This window comes from Phycodurus eques, chromosome 5 (assembly GCF_024500275.1).
Source record: "Phycodurus eques isolate BA_2022a chromosome 5, UOR_Pequ_1.1, whole genome shotgun sequence".
NCBI lineage: Eukaryota > Metazoa > Chordata > Actinopteri > Syngnathiformes > Syngnathidae > Phycodurus > Phycodurus eques.
The window spans coordinates 25,506,943-25,527,807 of NC_084529.1; the positions used below are offsets into that span (position 1 = coordinate 25,506,943).

A 20,865-nucleotide genomic window follows, 5' to 3' on the forward strand; every position below is an offset into this window, starting at 1 on the left:
TCATGTCACGAAATGTGCTTGTGATCCTTTAACAGCCAACTGGCTTGTTCTGCTCTTGACTCAAGGCTTTCTTTCTTTTCAGCACACCCGATTTTCACTCAATTTCTTTTTGACATTTGTTATTGTCTTCAACCTTTTTTTTCTTCTCAAGACTTCTTTTGTGTCCTTTGCGTCACTCATTTACTTCGCCATTTGTCCTTTCTCTCCGTCCCTCATGTTTCTCTTCACACTTTTTCTATACCCTACTCATTTTGTATTTTTGTACAGTATAACTTTTATTTTATATTTTCATAATAGTACAATCATATAAGATGCAGAGAAAAAAAGTTAGGTGGATTGTTGGCATGTCGTTCAATATTTCAAACAGGGCAGTCTGTTAAAAAGAGTCACAACAATGTACACAGGCAGACGGCAGCAGGGCCGATAAACCTAGTTAGGTATTGTACCCTCGAGCAGTGTCGAGTGGTTCCCACACACTTGCGAAATTACCTTAGTTTTTTATGTCAACGTGAATCCGTTCCATTCTTGAAAAATGAATCATTTTGCTTAGCCATCTCTTGAAGCATGGGGCTTGTGGGGACTTCCAATTTAGTCATATTAGTTTCTTTGCTGCAAGCCATGGCAATTTTGTAGATCAGTTGTTTAGGGATGATGTTATTGAATGCTGGTTGACCGGTTGGACCGATATGCAAACTGGAAGGGGTCCAAGGAGGGGGGACTTGACCTGGTGCATGACAAGCCGCTCGAAGCACTTTATCAGGATGGGAATGAGCGTTACCGGACGGTAGTCATTGAGGCAGGAGGGAGATGACTTCATCGGGACCGGGATGATGGTGGTGGCTTTGAAGCACGTGGGGACAACACCCTGACTCAAGGAGGTGTTGAAGATGAGTTTCTGAGTTTCAGCTGCACAGTCCCTCAGAACACGACCAGGTATGTTATCTGGGCCCGGGGCTTTTCGTGTGTTGATCCTATCGAGAGATCTTTTCACGTTGTCCCGGGTCAGTGTCAGTACTTGGTCACCAGGAGGGGGTGGAATCTTGTGTGCAGGGGTGCTGTTGTGTGCCTCAAAGCGAGCGAAGAAGTCATTCAGCTCATTTAGCAGGGAGGTGGAGCTGTCGCAGTTCTGTGGAGAGGGTTTATAGTCCGTAATGATCTGAATACCTTGCCACAGACTCTTGGTGTCACTGAAGCGGTGAGTGATCTTCCTGGAGAACTCCCGCTTAGCCTCCCTGATGTCACGGGACAGATTCGCCCTGGCTGTCCTCAGGCCCTCCTCATCCCCAGACCTAAAAGCCGCGTTGCGGACCTGCAGCTCTTTGTAATTACTTCTCATTTGTTCTCTTCACTCACTTTGTTCCCCTTCTGGACTTATTTTGTATTTCACACTTGTATTTTGTCTGACACTTGTTCCCTTTGATACTTTTCTTTTTGCTGTTCACCACCACCTTTAAGCCACTTGCCTTCATTGTATATATGTATATGTGTTTATATATATGTATGTATATGTATATGTGTATATATATATATATATGTATATATATGTATATTTATATATGTATATATGTACATATATATGTATATATTTATATATGTATATATGTACATATATATGTATATATTTATATATGTACATATGTATATATGTATATATAATACATTGATCATTGTATTCTGTTTTCATTTATGTTTACCACAACATCCCAACTTCATTGGAATTGGGGTTGTAGATCGGTGATGTAACACGACTCTATATGTAAGTGGGACCGCAGTCTTGTCAGTAACCCACACTGACGCAGTAGTAAAGTCTCAATTACAGTGTTTCTATGAAAAAAAAAAAAAACATGTTTAGGCAATAAGAAAAACAGTAAGTACGGTCGTAAGTGAGAATGCATTATGTTGCCGTGTGACCACGTTTTCTTACCGCGTAAACTAGTTCATTGTGTGCGGGTTCGACACCTTGAAACTGTTAATATTAAAAATGGTGTTCTATTAACAATGGCTCCTCTGTTTTGGACGGAGTTCCGTTCTTACGGCATTGATGTAACCTGTATTTATTCGTAGGTTGGAACACGTTGTTTACCTATGATTAACACCGTAATAAAGTAATAATTAAAGTTAATATTTGTATAAAAAAAACAGTTCTAGGGTATTGATATAAAAGTCAAATGCAGATAGATGCTCATGCAGTTAATGTGACCAGTTCAAGGTGTACCTCCCCACTTCTTGCCAGCTGGATCAGCTGGGATAGATTCCAGCTCACTTGTGAGCCTAATGAGGATGATTTGTTAAAAATAAAAGGTCTTTTTGAATATGATGCCACAAGCTTGGCATACCCCTCTTTGGGCCATTTCACCCATTCCTCTTTGCAACACCTCTCAAAACATTGCAGTGTTTTGAGAAAAAAAATTATTTACCAAAAGAAAAGTGAAGAGCTGTCAGGCTTGTCGTAAACGAGAACCCCTTGTACTTTTTTTTCACCACTCGTTCCTGCAGTTGAGGTCTGCACATGCTCGGATCCACACAGGCGTGACTTCCTCTCTGATCAACAGGTGCCTCAGGCCCAAGATTGAACATGTGTCGCGGGGTGTGGCGGCTCAATGACGGGGCATCCATCAAGACGCCCCGCCACCATTACCATGCCCTCTGTTTGGCCCGTCTGTCGCTTCCCCCCCAGGTGCTTTGGCTCATTACCTCTCCCGTAGAACATCGAAGGAAATTTAGCTGTCTCATTGTGACGAGTTTCAGAGGAAGGATGAGCCCTCCCCCTTTGTGTGGCACAATGCCATGGCTGAAAATGAATCATTCATTCGGCCTCTGACAAAAACATCAAAGCAAACGCGCAGACCTGTGTCGTTGCACATTCCACCTCGAGTGATGTGTCGCAATTCTTCCCCTTGAGCTCTCATTTTCGCCGCCGCTCTGTTCGTATTTCTCGACGTTCATGAGCAGCCAGCGCCGCCTTGTCGGGAAGCATCAAAGCCGTAGCCATTAAGGAATTCCTGCTGTGCCCCAGTTAGTCTCTGCTATTGTTTTTCTCTGCGCAGTTCTGAAAAAAATCTCCACTTTGAACACATCACAAGGGATGATTAGCCTGCATTTTGTCACGCAATTTAGTTGACGCTTAGAGTTATTGTACAATTTGGAAATAAATCACAGAAAATAATATAATTAGTTTTTTGTGCTACTTTGTGATATGATAAAAATCATACATTAGACCAGTGTTTCCCAATCAGGGGTAGACCAGCACATTGCAGGGGTTACATGGAAACAGGCTTGGACAGGTGTCACGGAAAACATGTACCGGTGTTACGTATTCAGGATTAAACAAAACAACTAATCCCATAGTTACTGAAAAAAAATGTAATCAGATTAAAGGTACATTTATTAGAAATTTGGAATATTTAGCCGGATGAAATTTTTAATGCGAGGGAGTGAGTGGCCTGTTGTTGATTTGAGCACTCACCCGCTTTCCCACTAGCGGGCCCAGTAACCTTGTCAGGGGTTTAGCAGAGCAACAAGTGGGTGAACGGTGACAACATAAATGGACTGCAGCCATCACGGCCAGTGGCTGAATGGCCGTGTTGTCATCCCAGAAGCAGCTTATTGAAAAGCGAAGGAATGGACGGTGACTCTGGATCGTATTCACTGGAGAACTTATGAATTTTAGATAACATTTACAAAGAAAACTGAGTTGTCAGTCATTTGGACTGCTGGTGGCTTCGGCTATGAGGGAGCTAGCGTAGCGAGCTAGCCCAGCAGCCCACAGCTAAATTGTAAATCAATATTTCACTGACTATGCTCTCACAAATCACTCACTGCTTACTATTTAAACGCCGTATTACCATTGCTAAACCTGTCACTGGGAAAAAAAGGTTTTCCGTGGTGACGTCACATATTGTCATGTGTAATAATTACGAGTGTGTGTGTGTGCATGCACACGTGTTTGTAAACCTTAAAACTGTAATCCACGTTTTTTTTTTGTTTAAAAAAAAGTCATTTTCATCCAAGCCACTACTAGAGGAGATGAGACAGTGCTGATTAAGCTCCTCTAACATCTTGCTGTATTTCAGCATCTTATTTTTTTATATTTAATGAATGCCTTATTAATTTCCCGGCCTGGCCTGGTTGGTGGCGCAATGCAAATGACGGCATGGCACTGACGCACGGAAATGACTCATCTCCTTCAAAACACAGTAAAAATGTTGTAGAATCGCAGATATGGGGCGTAACATGCATTGCCGATCTCATATTGAAGCGATGGTGCTGTTCTTTTGTTGTAATGCAGCATTCAAGCTTAGGGGGCACCAAAAGTTATATACTACAAGTTTAACTTATCCTCTTTTTTTCCATTTCACACGTTACAACAAACACCAAGTGTTTGGCTCATGTGGGAAGGTTTTAAAATCTTATATAAAGCTAGTAAATGCAATTTCCTTCACAGGATGACTCAAATTATCTGTCAGTCTTTCCATCCATCCATCCATCCATCCATCCATCCAGTTGCTCTGGATTCAGGAGAGGGTTCATATAACAGTCAGTAAATATATGAGTTATAATATAACAAAGGCAGGTTTATTATTTATTTTTATTTCATATTTCTTTTATTTATATTATCTTCATGGCAACATGTTTTATTTTGTTTAATTTGAGTTAAAAAGAAGACAATGCCTGAGAATTAAATGTTCAAATAAGGAGATGAAATAAAATGATTTTCATTCAATAATCAGCTGTGTTCTCCTTTTGGAGAATCATCGTGTATGAATGAGGGGGTACTCATGCTATGACAAAATTGTTCAGGGCGACACAAGACAAAAAGGGTTGGGAAAGACTGCATTAGACTATTACTACTACAAAACAAAATGCAAGCGTCAATGAATTAGTCATTTTACCTTTACTTTCTACCCAAAAAAGCATTTAAAATGAGAGATTCCAGCCCTACTACAAGTTAAATGTTACCTACCTGGTTTCGGCAAAGTCAAAGCGGTTTATCGGCCCACATTAGATGGCGTAGCCAAAAAAAAGTTCAGCAATGTTGCGATGCCCATTTGTGTAGGATACATGCTTCGATTGAGGCTCATTTGGGTGAATTCCCTAGTAAGAGTTCCTCAAAGCGGCGGCACGGTGGGCGACTGGTTAGAGCGTCAGCCTCACAGTTCTGAGGTGCGGGGTTCAATACCCGTTCCCGCCTGTGTGGAGTTTGCATGTTCTCGCCGTGCCTGCGTGGGTTTTCTCCGGGCACTCCGGTTTCCTCCCACATCCCAAAAACATGCATTAATTGGAGACTCTAAATTGCCCGTAGGCATGACTGTGAGTGCGAATGTTTGTTTCTATGTGCCCTGCCTATTGGCTGGCAACCAGTTCAGGGTGTACCCCGCCTCCTGCCCGATGACAGCTGGGATAGGCTCCAGCACGCCCGCAACCCTAGTGAGAAGAAGCGGCTCAGAAAATGGATGGATGGATGGATGGAGTTCGTCAAAGCCGTAAATTCGCCCAAAATGGCTGATTCAACCCAAAATGACTCCAGGGATGCGTGCTCAGGGCTAAAATACATAGTTTCACCAGGATACAAATGCTTATAAAAATGAGGGTGAGTTTTCAGGCATGTTGGAGCTACCCAAAAATGTGATCCCTAACCAAGCTCAACTCTCTTCATCTTTCCTTCTGGCTTTGAAGAACCATAACTTTTGTGTTGCTTCCATTGCTTCGGAGATGCAGCAACTATGCAACCTTATCGTCCATTCTTTAATGGTATAAAGGAGTAGATGGATGCAAATAAGATATTTTTCCTCCATTCTACCCACCAAATACTTTTGCATATCATCCTCAGTTTTTGTTTTTTGTTTTTTTTGTGTTAAATGTCAGACTAGACAGTTAAGACTTCAAAGTTTGATGTGAGTTGGCGTTTCTACATGAATGCATAATGTGGACTTGAAAAGCAAACCTGAGCTGGCCCGTACTCCCTAGTCTAAGCCGGGGAAGGTTTTTTATTTTCAATGAGCAGCTCGGGGCAAGTTTACCAGTAAGTAGACGTGTTTCAAAAGGCCCCCGCAAATGTAGCAAGGAACAATGGTGCTTGAAATGATTGCAGTGGATATTTTTTTTCACAGAGTGATGAAAATGGTAACAAATAGTTACCTCAGTTATATGTAATATTGTCTTTTTTTACATTCAAAGAAAAAGCACACCATTCGGAGAGATATACACAGACGATATGTACTTGTAAGTAATCCATCCATCCATTTTCTTTAGTTTGTTAGTACGGTGGCGGGTGACTTGGAGCCTATCCCAGCTGACTTTTTTCGGCAAGAAGTGGCTTACAACCTGGACTGGTCACCATTCAATCGCAGGGCACATACTGTATTTTCAAACAAGCATTCACACTGATGTTTTAACCCATTGACAATTTACAGCCTGCAATTAAATTCCAGTTGATCGCAGGGCATACCTCACTTGGCCGAAAGGTGGGGTACACCTTGAACAGGTCGCCAACCAAACATGGGGCACATACTGTGTTGACACCCAACGATTCACACACATTCACACCGATTGAAAGTTTTAATCTTCATTTAACTTCAAGTCACTCAATCGCAGGGCATAACTGATTTTTGGTGAGAGGCTGTATACACAATAGACTCGACATCAATCATTTGTAGGCCACACAAAATGTTGACACGCTAGGCCCAATTTGGACATTCTCACTTCGAGGTGCACTCACTTGTGTTGTTGGTGTTTTAGATTTTAAGAGACAAATTTACATTACACTTTACCAGCAAAATGTTATTTATTCAGTGTTGTCCCATAAATAGTAAAACTATATTTTTTATACACGTGCAAAGTATTTTTTAAATGGGACATACGTAATAATGCTGGGGGTATTTTGGGGTATCTAAACCTAACCCTAATGTCCACGTTATTAGGACACCGGGGAGCTGTTTTAAAGTGTGAAAACAAATGCACAATGTCGCCTTTAAAAGAATTAAGAATATTTGGATTGGAACTGACAACCCCCCACCTGCGCCCAGTCTATCACGTTCTCTAATCTGTAAGCATGTTCTGATTGTGTAACAGCATGTTTATTCCCAGTTAAAAATGCATGCACAAGATTCTCACACTATGTTTCAGCAGTGTGTATAGATGTATGTATGTATGTATGTATGTATGTACAGTAGATGTGTGTATGTCCTTGCATCATGCTTGGCCCTTAGTGACTTGTTGCTGTGGAAAACTCCCACTGCAGCTCTCATGTAGCGCCACGCGCACATGTGCGTGTGCGTACACAGTGCCCAAAGCTTGCTTTCTGCTGAGATATCAGACCAGAAGATTGTGTAATGAGATTTGTCGAATGTGTGCAGTGTATAAGCCTGGTTCTTCCTGGCATGCGTGCACACACTTACACACACACACACACACACACGCTCACACAGAGGGAATGAAAAAACAGATCGTGGTTTGCTGAATTGATTTGTAGGCATGTAATAGAGCAGTGGTTCCCAACCTTTTTTGTCTTGTGTACCGCCTGAACAATTTTGTCATACCACGAGTACCCTCACTCATACGCGTTGATGGTTCTCCAAATGTAGAGCTTAATGGAACTGATTATTGAATGAAAATCACTTTTATTTAATCTCCTTAATTTAATTCTCAAGCACTGTCTTCTATTAACATAAAAAATAAAAAATGCGTTGCCTTAAAAATATGTAATATAAATAAAAGAAATATGAAATCAAAATAAATAATAAATCTGCCTTTGTTATATATAACTCTCATAACCTCTACTGAGTGTTATATGAATCCAGAGCAACTGGAGGGATTTAAGGGCATTTGAAACAATTGCTTTGTTGCTCAAGGAAAGCTGTTTTAAAATTGTCATAGAAGGCAACACCTTACTTTAGATAGACAGATCGATACTTTATTCATCCCTTGAGAGAAATTGTATTTAGTAGCTTCATAACTTTGTAGATCGATACTTTATTCATCCCTTGAGAGAAATTGCATTTACTAGCTTCATAACAAAAGTTTTTAAAACATTTCCACATGAGCCAAACACTCATGTTTCGTGTTTGTTAGAACAAGTACATTTGATAATTATGATATGGGAATACAGTGACAGGTTTAGCAGTGATAGTGCAGTGTTTAAATAGTAAAGCAGTGAGTGATTTGTGACAGGATCATCACAGTGAAATGTTGACTTAAAACTTAGCTGCGGGCTGCTGGGCTAGCTCGCTACGCTAGCTCCCTCATAGCCGCCACCACCAGCAGTCTGAATGACTGACAGCTCAGTTTTCTTTGTAAATGTTATCCAAAATGAATAAGTCCTCCAGTGAATAAGATCCAGAGTCACCATCCATTCCTTCACTTTTTAACAAGCCGATTTCAGGAAGGCAACACGGCCATTCAGCCAGTGGCCGTGATGTGCTTTACTTCGGTTGCTTTTTCCTTTCTACACACTGTCGTAGTGTGGCCTGCAGGTCACATTAAAGCACTTCAAACCTCCCACTCAGTAATAGCCTATTGAGTTCTTCGGTCGCCGGTGGTCTAATGCATGTGGGGGTCCAGCGTTGCTGCGTTTATATAACAAGAACAAGGAGGGCTGAAAAAGATCACCCTGGTGCGTGGGCGAAGGTCCATGCTGGAAGACAAAGTACTGCTGGGACTACAGTCTGTTGCCAAATATGTTTATTTGTGGTTCTCATCAGTAATGCTAACATTACAACAAGAAAAACATGTATTCACACTCAGTTTACCTCCAACACGCCTAATATTTTTCATCTGTGAATGGTTGACGTTTTGCTTTTTTATGTTGATTGACTCATCGAATGGAGACACCTGGGTAGAATTTCAGTCCATCCTATCCTGGCCTGTGCACATTGTTGTTGCATGCATCAGTGCTCTTTCAGACAATCTGACCCCAGGCTGTTTTAGCAGGTTAAAACTAGGCTTTACACGATCAGGATTTTTGGGGCCGATCACTAAGTTGAAAAAAAACGATAACCGATCACAAGATGGAGACAGGACTTATTCATTTATTGTATACTGTGTACTGTATACTGTATCCATCCATCCATCCATCCTCTGTACAGCTTATCCTCACAAGGGTTACGGGCGTGATGGAGCCTGTCCGTCCCAGCTCAAATTATTCTCTAGCATTTTAGACAAAAGTTAATACACCAATGACCTCTAGGGGGCATTCAAGAATTGGCCACTTACAAGTTTAGGTCAAATCAACATTACAGCTGACAGAAATAATGGGTGCTAACTGCTGTAATTAAATTCCTTTATTGCAATTAAATTACTTTAATAAAATACTGTTAATGACATGCTTACTCTAACTTTCTCACTGTCCCAGCTATAGGGACAGGTGTTGCCCAGACGCCGATCATATTGGTGTAAAGTCTAGTTAAAACATAAGACTTATAGTTTAGGCTATTCAAGTAGTCACTAAACATCAAGTAACTGGCACATAAACTTGTCACTTGTGCACCAATGCGCACAGGACAAGAAAGGAGAGCTACATATTTTCACGTTAATATAGTGTTATTGTATGGTATGCGTTTTCTCCGGGCACTCCGGTTTCCTCCCACATCCCAAAAACATGCATGGTAGGTTAATTGACGACTTTAAATTGCCCCTATGTGTGTATGTGCCCTGCGATTGGCTGGCAACCAGTTCAGGGTGTACCCTGCCTCCTGCCCGATGATAGCTGGGATAGGCTCCAGGACGCCTGCGACCCTAGTGATGAGAAGCGGCTCAGAAAATGGATGGATGGATGGATGTATGGTATGCATATTGTTCTTTTGAGTAAATTTGACCCCATACTGTGTAAATGTATAGAACATACAAGAATATCTTTTAGGGCTATCAGGTAGTCAAGAAACAAAACTTCAGTATACTGCCACATGAAGCGTAATTATTTTCTGGAGGGGATCCAAAATAATACACGTGTACATCGATGTGCACAAGATAGCACAGACTCAATTATAGCATGTTAATTTACTGTTATTTTAGTTAACCCAGTTATTACAAGAACAGTAGTCTGGGTTTAGTTTACATGATTATATATTTTAGTGTTAGTGATGCGTATACTACAGAAATGTGCACAGGACAGACTGAATTATATTATCATGTTAATTGTTATTATTTTAGTAGTAAATGTATAAACTCAAATAACAGTATATTAACATATGGATAGATTTCAGTCTGCCTTATCCTGTGCACATTGCTATGATAAGCATCTGTGTTCTTTTGGGCAAATTTGACCCAAGCAATTTAAATCTACAGAAAATAAGTTACTTGATCATTTATTTTTAACAACAATGTGCACAGGACAGGACAGATGCATAATATCATCCTTTCAGTTTACTGTTATATTATAAAAAGGAACATTCCATGATGTTAATTTACTGTTGTTTTAGTTTCAACTGGGTAAACTTAAATACCAGTAAACTAACATGATGATACAGTATTTTGCTGTCTGTGCTGTCCTGTCCTGTGCACATAGTTGTACATGCGACAAGTTGACTACCTAAATAGCCTAACTATATTTCTTACATGTTTTAAACAGCTAAAATAGCTGGAGGTCAAATTGACCCGAAAGAATTCAGATGTGTGCAACAACAATGTGTACAGGACGGGACAGACTGAAACATATCTTTTGTTATTTTTTTATCCGTTTGCGCTATTATGTTAACCTATTAAACATAGATAAAACAAAACCTAATGACATAAATCATTCATATAGAGACGTTAAAACATTGAATGGGATCAAACTGACCCTAAAGATAACAGGATGTGTATGTGATACAATACATTCAGTGACATTGACATCACATGATGATCGTTTTCTTTCAGGGTTCTCGCGCTGGCGGCAGCAGGGTGCACAGTTTCGGCAAGCGAGACCAGGCCATCAAGAGGAACCCCAATGTGCCTGTTGTGGTCCGAGGATGGTTGTACAAACAGGTCTGGACATTCTCTACGAAAATGACACTACAGTATATACATACTGTATGCGTACAAAATTGTTGGTAACCTTCCGTTAAGTCGGGATTTGCAATGCAGAGCCAAGTGGGAACTTTTCCAAGACCTGCCCCCCATTTCCAAGACCTGCCCCCCATGCCTAGTCATCCCTGCACAATGATCACGTTGTTCCTTTAAAGTACAAATAACCATGTAAATATTATGTGCAATTCAAGCCTGTTGCATTTGTACTTTGCTGCATCCACATTTTACCTTTAATTCATCCATCCATCCATTTTCTGAGCCGCTTCTCCTCACTAGGGTCGCGGGCGTGCTGGAGCCTATCCCAGCTGTCATCGGGCAGGAGGCGGGGTACACCCTGAACTGGTTGCCAGCCAATCGCAGGGCACATACAAACAAAACAACCATTCGCACTCACAGTCATGCCTACGGGCAATTTAGAGTCTCCAATTAATGCATGTTTTTGGGACGTGGGAGGAAACCGGAGTGCCCGGAGAAAACCCACGCAGGCACGGGGAGAACATGCAAACTCCAAACAGGCGGGGCCGGGGATTGAACCCAGGTCCTCAGAACTGTGAGGCTGACGCTCTAACCAGTCGTTCACCGTGCCGCCACCTTTAATGCAAATTATTCAAATTACCTTTAACTATATGTTATTATTAGGAATTCATCGTGGTCAAAATACTGATCATGTTAATGATTTCTTAGTCATTCTCAACAATAATTTAACAATGTAGGAATCAGAATCATCTTTATTTGCCAACTATGTCCAAAAAACACACAAGGAATTTGTCTCCGGTAGTTGGAGCTGCTCTAGTATGACAACAGACAGTCAATTGACAGAGAACAATTTTGAGACATAAAGACATTGAAAAAAAAAAAAAAAAAAAAGTCACTGGGCAGTAAAGGGTTGCTAGTTATCTGGTAATGGCGGTACATTTTTTTTTTTTTTTTTTTTTGACAATTGTGCAAAAAGATGCAGAGTCCTCTAGCACTTTGAGCAGTTCGAATGACTAATATTGCAATAGTCTGGTGCAATGACCATTGTGCAAAGGGCGCAGAGACTTCAAGGGGTGCATGCGGTTTAAAGTGACGAGTAGTGCGATAATCTGGGACAATGTTGGTTGTGCAAATGTTGCAGATACTCCTCAATCAGTGTGCAAATGGAGCAGAAGAAACACATATTAATATGCGGAAATGTATTTCAGTAAATCTCTGCAAGTGGTTACATTTTTAAATGATCACTTCAACAACATTCCTAGGAAATCACAATGTCCCATCAGTAATGAGCTATTTTCAGAACAGGCCAAGGGGCTACTCTTGTGGTCCTTGTATGTCACCAATTGGTGTATTTTGATAATGTCAAGATGACTTTTGACGGGGAATATGCGATCTGTGCATTTACGCTGCACTCAAGTTGGCAGATATCCGTTACAGATTTTTACCCATATTTGGAAACGGCCTGATTCCAATCTGAAGATATGCCATCCATATATATTTTTTCTATTTATGCTGCCATGATACATTTTCTAATTGTGTCACTTGAGAAGAAAAAAAACAATCTGAATTGAACCACGCAGTGTAATCGCAGCCTAAGAAAGGAAAGAGCAGACTGATGCGCACAATAATGACAAAGACCATGCGCCTATTTCAGGTTGTTTTATTTCATCGGGCATGTCCACATCTATAGCCCAAAAGCGGGCTCAAAACGTTTGGTGTCCGACTAGCCTGTCCATTGAACATGAGCAAGTGTTATCTCCGCTTGATTCTGCTTCCGCCTTTCCGCTTATGTCTCCTTGCAGGACAGCTCCGGCATGCGTCTTTGGAAGAGGAAGTGGTTTGTCTTGGCCGATTTCTGTCTCTTCTACTATAAAGGTACAAACTGTATTCACCCTTAAGCCAACAAATATAGACAAATGAGACAATTTTCTCAGTGTTGCTCACCAAAACAGCAGCACAGTCAGTCTGTGTACCCCGCATAGTGCTAAATCAGTGTTAAGATCTTATGTGGACAAGATGTGGTTATGTGGTGCGACCACATGTTGTTGTCTCCCTTATTAGTTCAGCCCAATCTGCTTTGGATTTTACATTATGTAGAGACGTTGTCCTTAACAACAATTAACATTAGACTCTTACATGTAGTTTCGCCACAATATTGTATTCGCCCATTTTATTATTCCGGGGAGATAAACAACTTTTATGTCCTCCCAGTTTGCCTCAGATGCCACGTTATGAGGAGACAGCGTCTTTACGACGATTAACACTTCATTGGACTCTGACGTGGTTGCTCCACATTGTTGTGTACGTCCATGTTTATGTTCTGGGTAGCTTTGCAACTTAATTGTTACACCCAGTCTTAGCTTGGTGGCACTGGCATCTCTAATGACGATAGGTGTAATTTTCCCACTTAATAGACACTATTGTCCATTCGTGGACCTGAACTGTTAAGTCCATTTGAGCTCTTGTGCTAACCAAAGGAGCAGCAAAACATAAACAGTCTCTTAGAAGAATTAAAGCATGGCCACTTAGTGAGGCTTCCTGTGGTTCACTGGACAGTGCGGAGAGTCGTTAGAGACGATTAGCTGTTCAGTACACTCTGATGTGTGGTCACTCCACAATGTTGTGTATGTCCATGTTTTGTTAGTCTCCCTTGCTTCTTGTTTCTTCCTCAGTTTGAAACGCAACTTTCACTTGAAGTTCATGCCAAAAGGTGATTTTATGGGTGTCGAAAACACCAAATTCCTCCAAGCATGCGCTTATGGGCCTTGCTGTGTGCACTGGGGACAAAAAAGTTTTTGAAAGTAGTATTGTCTAAAATGTCTGGCTAAGATGAAGAAGTACGCCTCCATCCGCCTCCATCTGCTCCCTCTGACATTTATGTGTCATTTCATCTTCTTCATGTCAATCAAACAGTTTTGGACACGCCTCCTTGCCTTCAGCAAGGAAATCAATTCTCCATCTCTTGTTCTCTCTTTCTCACCCTGTTCTCCTCACTTCAAAGATGTTTTTCCACACGCAACATGATGAAATGCTTCTTCCCCATTCACGTATTTTACTTAAAAGCCTCAAGAACATTTTAGCCTTTGGCCCATGCACTTCACACCCGTCCGTGCATGTGTGTGTTGTGAGAGATAAAAACACCAGCCCTCGTCGCCCGCCATTTAGGGAATGTCTCCTCCAAAGGGCCTTGTATTATTTTTAAACAATTCCCTCCCCTTTTAATCCAGCCTTATTGGTACCCGGGCCACCAGGCGAGCACAGGTGCCACTGCGTTTTTCTGTATTGTTACAACACTTTACGAGGTGATAATTGTTTCGCGCGCGCACACACACACACACACACACACCCACCCTCAGTGGAAACAAATACTTAGTCCATGTTATTTATAGACACTAATTGAGATGGAATGCTTGCATATTTGGGAGTTGTTGACCTTCACATTGTGGCTTAATATTTGGCTCAGTTTAAATAATTACAGTAGAAACTCAAAAGGTTGAACAAAGTCTGTTCTAGGAATGAATAGAAATGTGTTCCAGGGTCAAACTGTGGCCATAATAAAACCTTTGTTTTACAGGCCATGTATTATACCAAAGGTTTCTCTCAAAGCCCCCGAGTCAGATTAAATCCTACTCCGCGCAGACATTCTTCAGTCAAACAAGTGTAAAAAGAAGCTGTCTTCAACAGCAAACTGTTCCGGTATGCTGGGCAACCTATGCAAAAAGGGAAATTGAAATAATCCAGGGTGAAACTGTGACCATCATAAATCTTTTATTCGATGTACAAAGGCAATATTTTAAACCAGTGTTTCCCTTGTTGAGGCTGATCCTTCTTTTGGAATAAATGTTGCAAAAACACCACAGAAAAAGCGAAACACAAGCGTTAATCCCTTTAAACTGGCAGAACTCAGCACTCACGTTTTTGCACGTTTGTTCGGAATCTCACGTTTTGTGTGACATTCGAGACATGTTTCCCAAAAATGTAATCAAATTAGCAGGTAATAATTGTTATTAATTCTTACCATATCCTCACTCATTTCCTCCCCCCGACATATCCCCCCATTCTCTCCCCTCACCTCACACAGACAGCAGAGAGGAGGCGGTCCTCGGCAGCATTCCACTTCCCAGCTATGTCATTTCACCCGTGGGACCCGAGGATCACATCAACCGAAAGTATGCCTTCAAGGTACGTTGGCCTCTTCCTTCATTTAGCCTTGTTAACTTAGTACGTTGAAATTCTATGTGCAGAAACCCCGCAGTCTTCTTAATATAACAATTAAGTTAGAGTGGCTTTCTAGCTAAATAACCATCAGAAATAGAATTGAATAAGTAGCAGGAAGGAGTGATCAGTCAAAAGCGAACTGCAACATGCATGCTAGGAGCACGTTATTATGCAGACAGCATAATTGAGATCTCATTTGTTTTTGTCATTTCCTGGCCAATAATTATGATACAATGATCTTTGAAAAGAAAAAAAAGATTGCGAAAAATATCACTCAACTTTACGTGAAATAAATTATTTTTTGCAGTAGTCTGTTTAGCCAAAGATAGCAACAATTTCTTAACCCAGCAAAAGTCAGGACACTATTAATGGCGTTTAATATGTCTTATGTTTTTGGAGGACACACATTTTAGTACCAGTAACTCCTCATGCACTTCAAATGAACTGTCGCTGTTGTTGTACTTTTTATTAGAGATCAGTGTTGTAGTGGCGACTCAAGTTTAAATCGTGCATGGCTGATAGTCTCTAAGCAAACTAGGCACATAGGTTGCCTTTAAATTCCTCAATTTGCTCTTTGCGCTGTTTCTCGTCATTGAGTGCCCTCTCTTCTCTGATGGAGGAGACCCAGAGGAAGCACTACTCAGCAATGTAGTAGTGAACACTGTTTTTACAACTTGAAACGGATCAGGATTGGTAGAGGAAACCTTTTTCACAAGTTTCGTACATTAATCGAGGACTGCTCCGAGTGTGGGTACAGGCCGCATGCGGCCCGGGGGCGCCAGTTGCTCATAGCTGGTGAATACAGACGCTGCAATACATACAGTATTTTCGTGATGATTTGATGCTTGCAATGTGTTTGTGTTCAAATATTTTTACAATGTGTTTAAAAAGTGTGTGGAAGGGGTAAAATTATATTTTAAAAAAAAATTATCTAATTCATTTATGACTCTGTGTCGTGGATTCTCGCCTGTTGCGGTTGGGTCTGGAATGCTTCCCCCATGATAAATGGGGCTTCATTGAGTATATCTGGATTTTCTAGAGAAAAAAAAAAAGAGGCCTCAAAACCTTAAGTATCACATATGATGCGTGTGGCATTATAGGGATAAAGTCAAGAGTATCACAGAAGGGTACCAGTGAAGAGGGTTATGATAATTAAGGAGTCATGAGTCATAACACGTCTGGCGCTATGAGCAGTAACAAGGAATTAATTATCAATTACATGCACCAGTTTATCGCTAATCTTGTTCTGCTAACTGATCTCACGCTTCAGCAAAGAGCACACGCTAACTGGGCTAATTACATTAATGATAATTCCAATTTTAAACAGTACTGACATATTGTTTTACATTTGACTACTTTTTAGCTGTAAACTGTTTGACGCCAATACCAAGCAGATGCTTAAGTAAATACACAGTTTGCGATGTTTTATGAAACATGAAACATAATTGTATTGGCTATCTGGATCATCTTGGCTCATGCGTTAATATTAGGTATGTTTTTACTGCTGTTAAGGGGCAAAGCCCTCCGGCATGAGTTGGCAATGGGCACCTGCTGTAGTGAAATCTGTTACGGCTGTCATAGAAGGTTTTAATACTGAAGCCTCTGTGGAATGGATTTCCCTTTGGCATAACTCCTCAACTGGACTTAGCACAGGAGTGATACAACTACATTATGGACTCACGTATACCCTATAGTAGTGGGGCTTATTTGTTTTTTTTTTTAAAACTGTCAGATGGGAAGATTTTTTTTTTCCTTATGAAAGTTTCGGTTAAATTTTTTAAGAACCTTCTTATGTTTGTTTCTTTGGCACAGACATTTTTTTGAAATGAGGTGTACAGTATTTGCAAAAAAAAAAAGTTTAAAAAAAAAGACTAGTGATTCTCAAAGTTTGGTATGAATACCACAAGTGGTACGGGGGCTCCGTCTAGTGGTGTGCGACAGAATTACTGAATTAAATACAAATAAAATTTTAAACATTTAAAACAATGAAATCAAATCTAACATATTAACATGAAGCTTGCATATATATTAGAATGTACACAAATGTTTGTAACAGGAGGGTTATTGAATTTACCAATTGTGGGAAGAAGCAGCTAATGCAATGAATGCAACACGTAAATATTCTTACAAGACTCGTGGTAATCTGAATGCTCGGCGAGCCACATTAAAGAAGGGAATGGGCCCACGGGCCATATGTTGCCCACCCCTGCGCTATGTAATATTTACTGTATATATAGCTTTTACTTGAGCTCACTTTTTTTTTAGCAAGTGGCATGGTACGTCCTGTTTATGATACCAGAGTGGATCTTTATTATACCCCGAAGGGGCAATTAGATTTTCTGCAGTAAAGACATCCAGCACATGAAATTAGACTTAATTTTGCTGAAGAGGGGGTGGGCAAACTTGTGCTCTAAGGATCAGATTGGAATCTTAAAATGGACAGCTGGGCCAGGTACTTCAAAACTGAAGTTAAAAAAAAAAAGTCTATGTAAAACGTTTATTCTGATAATAAAATTGATTACAATTGTATTATTCATAATGTGTTATAAATAATTATTTACTTATTTAATAAAACTTTCAAATTTTTTTATTTTCATGACAAACTTGAATAAAATGAGTAAACGGTTACAATATGTAACATATTTTACTAATACAATAATTAATTCATATTTTTAAATGTTACTATTTCTATTAAATTATAATTAAATAATTAACCAATTATTTGTGAAAATAGGTAAAACAGTTAAATGTTTCTCATTTTCAAATATCACTAATATTCAACAAATGCCAGTTATATAATGAGCTCAATGAATAAAAACTAAAAAAAAAAGATACTAAACACATAAAATTACTTTACTAAGCGAATAATTCTCATTTGAATTGTATTTTTTCTTAAATTATAATGACAATAATTAACCAATGACTCATTAAAAAGTAAAACCTAATTAAATGTACATATAGTGTAATTTTTTTATTTTGACAATCTTCAACCAATCAACAAAATATTTAATGAGGTAAATCAAACAACATTTTGATTCATCTATTTTAGGAATTTATTTATTTATTTATTTTTTTACAGAACTATTAATGTGAATTTTTGGTGCTTTGGACACAGTTTCTGATGATATTATGAAAGGACGTAGCATGTTAAAGTCATATTTTTAATGATCTTGTTATGTTTGAATGCGGTGTTGTTGGCACGCCGTGTTGGGAGCTGTTTGTGGCCACACTGGATCACGTTTGGGATTCTACGCCTCTGGCTATAAATAAAACATGTCTGTCTTATTTTTGGAAGTGGCGCTGAAGGGAAAACATGCACATCCGCGACGGAAAGAATCCCCAACACTCAAACTCATTTGAAGACTTTTTTTATAATTAATTAAAATTTCAAGATATCATCTGTTATTAACTGGATAATAATAGAGAGGAGAGTGTAACTTCTGTCAAAACGTGATTGATTATGGGCGAATTATGATCCCGCCAACAAAAACATAAAACTTATCAACTGTCATGATTAGTAACTGTTATGCTTTATTAGGTTGTAAAACTTACTACTGTGGTGGTATAAGTCGGCCACACATCAATCACTTTTTGAAAGTAGCTACCCACTCCTTCTGTCGAATACCGTATTTTCCGGACTATAAATCGCACCAGCCCAAAAATGCATAATAAAGAAGGAAAAAACATATATAAGTCACATTTTTTGGGGGAAATTTATATAGTAGCAGGTACAGATACACAGGCCCGAGTGCGCCATCTTGCGGTTGTCAGTGTGAAAATAACGTGAAATTATATAATAATGTGTTAATAATTGCACATATAAGTTGCTCCGGAGTATAAATCGCACCTCCGGCCAAACTATGAAAAAAAAAACTGCGATTTATAGTCCAAAAAATACGGTAATCCTTAATTTAAAAAAAATACAAATAAAAAAATTACCGGCATTACCAGATAACTAGCAACCCTTTATTGCTCAGTGACTGTTTTTTGTCAATGTCTTTATGCCTCAAAAGTGCTCTCTGTCAATTGTCTGTCTGTTGTCGTACTCGAGCGGCTCCAACTACCGGAGACACGTGTTTTTTGGACATACTTGGCAAATAAAGATGATTCTGATTCTGAATTCACAGATTAAGATTAAGACATTTTTGCTAGGGGTGTTGTTCAAGCAATGTCATAATGAATACATTTATATTTCAGTCTTGTTTAGAAGATAACCAGAAAATAATGAAAATACGTACAAAAACCTGCCTCCATAGACGTGTGACTTGTTCATTGTGACCTATTGTAAGGAATGGAACCTGTCTTTCTATTTTAGTAGTAGCTAAGGAAAAACTGCTAGTTTTAACTGTCCCATACACATTTAAACTTATTAAAACCCAGTTAAACACATTGAAACACGTTTTCAAGTGTTCCTTAGTGTCTTTTCTCACTCACTTTCAAGAAATGGGAGACTATTGTCCAATCTAATTTGAGAAAGCAAAGACTCTCCCTCACACATTTCTATAAATCAGAGGCAACATGTGCTTGCTTTTTTTTTTTTTTTGTTTTTTTTAACTCCCAGTTTAGGTTTACTGTAAAACTGACAAATAAAACAAAAGGGAATTAAACATTTTATATTTAAACACCAAAATGTCAACCAAATCATATGATTTCATCTATCAAAGGTCCACTAGCTTAATGCTAACATATAATGCGAAACGACACAGATGGACGGGCTAACAGTTTACAAAACTCTACATTCTGTTCATTCTATTGATTTGTTTTTACTGTTTTCATATGCTACAAATCCTAGAGTGTGTTATTTTTCTTGTTAAAAAAAAAAAAGCACGGTACAAAAATGTATTGGTGTGTTTTTGCGGTCTGGAAAGAAAATAATGGGCTTTCCATTCCTTTAAATAAGGAAAATTCATTTGAGATACAAGTTGAGTTAAGAGTTGGGCTGGGCGATATGGCAAACACATGATCACGATATATTTTTGCATATCATCCGTCCTTGATTATGATTAAAAAATTTTCATACTGTTCTTATGAAAACTAAAGAAACTAGTGTGGACCCACATCTTATGAATATATAAAGTACTCTAAATTAACAAAATTTAAAAAAAAATTCCCAACGTACCATTGCAAGAAATTTTGGGATTTCATCATCTCCTGTCCAAAATATCAAAAGATCCGGGGATTTTAGAGAAATATCTGCATCTAAGCGGCAAAGCCAAAAACCAGCGTAGAATGCCCATGACCTTCGATCTCTCAGCTGGCACTGCACTACAATACTGCATTATTGTGTAAAGGATACTGCCACATGGGCTCAAGGAACACTTCATTGTCAGTTAAAACAAGTGTCGCTACATCTACAAATGCAAGTTAAAACTCTGCCATACAAAGCGAAAGCCATTTATCAAGAACACCCAGAAACGCCGTTGGCTGGCTTGTCTGGGCCTGAGCTCGTCTGAGATGGACTGCCACAAAGTGGAAAAGTGTGTTGTGATCTTACAAATCCACATTTCAAATTGTTTCTGAAAACCATGGACATCGTGTCCTCCGGTCCAAAAGAGGCAAAGGACCATCCGGATTGTTATTAGCGCTAAGTTCAAAAGCCAGAATCTGTGATGGTATGGTAGTGTGTTAGTGTCCATGGTATGGATAATTTGCACAGATGATTCTGATTCT

At 39.5% G+C, this 20,865-nt stretch overlaps 1 protein-coding gene across 15 annotated transcripts in view; it reads left to right on the forward strand.

The window, feature by feature from the left end:
- The window catches only part of plekha7a (pleckstrin homology domain containing, family A member 7a), a 115,885-nt gene that overhangs the window by 59,236 nt on the left and 35,784 nt on the right, over nucleotides 1–20,865 (forward strand). For 13 of the 15 annotated variants that reach the window (XR_009768650.1, XM_061678322.1, XM_061678323.1 and 10 more), the window contains 3 exons: nucleotides 10,852–10,959; nucleotides 12,780–12,852; nucleotides 15,059–15,159. Coding sequence is in view for 14 of the 15 variants with exons in the window: in XM_061678322.1 (XP_061534306.1) it covers nucleotides 10,852–10,959; nucleotides 12,780–12,852; nucleotides 15,059–15,159 (282 nt within the window). In the remaining variant the exon portion in view is untranslated. Of the gene's footprint in view, nucleotides 1–32; nucleotides 1,322–2,413; nucleotides 2,678–10,851; nucleotides 10,960–12,779; nucleotides 12,853–15,058; nucleotides 15,160–20,865 lie in introns of those variants that run through there. The other 2 variants (XM_061678320.1, XM_061678321.1) reach the window with 2 other exon arrangements.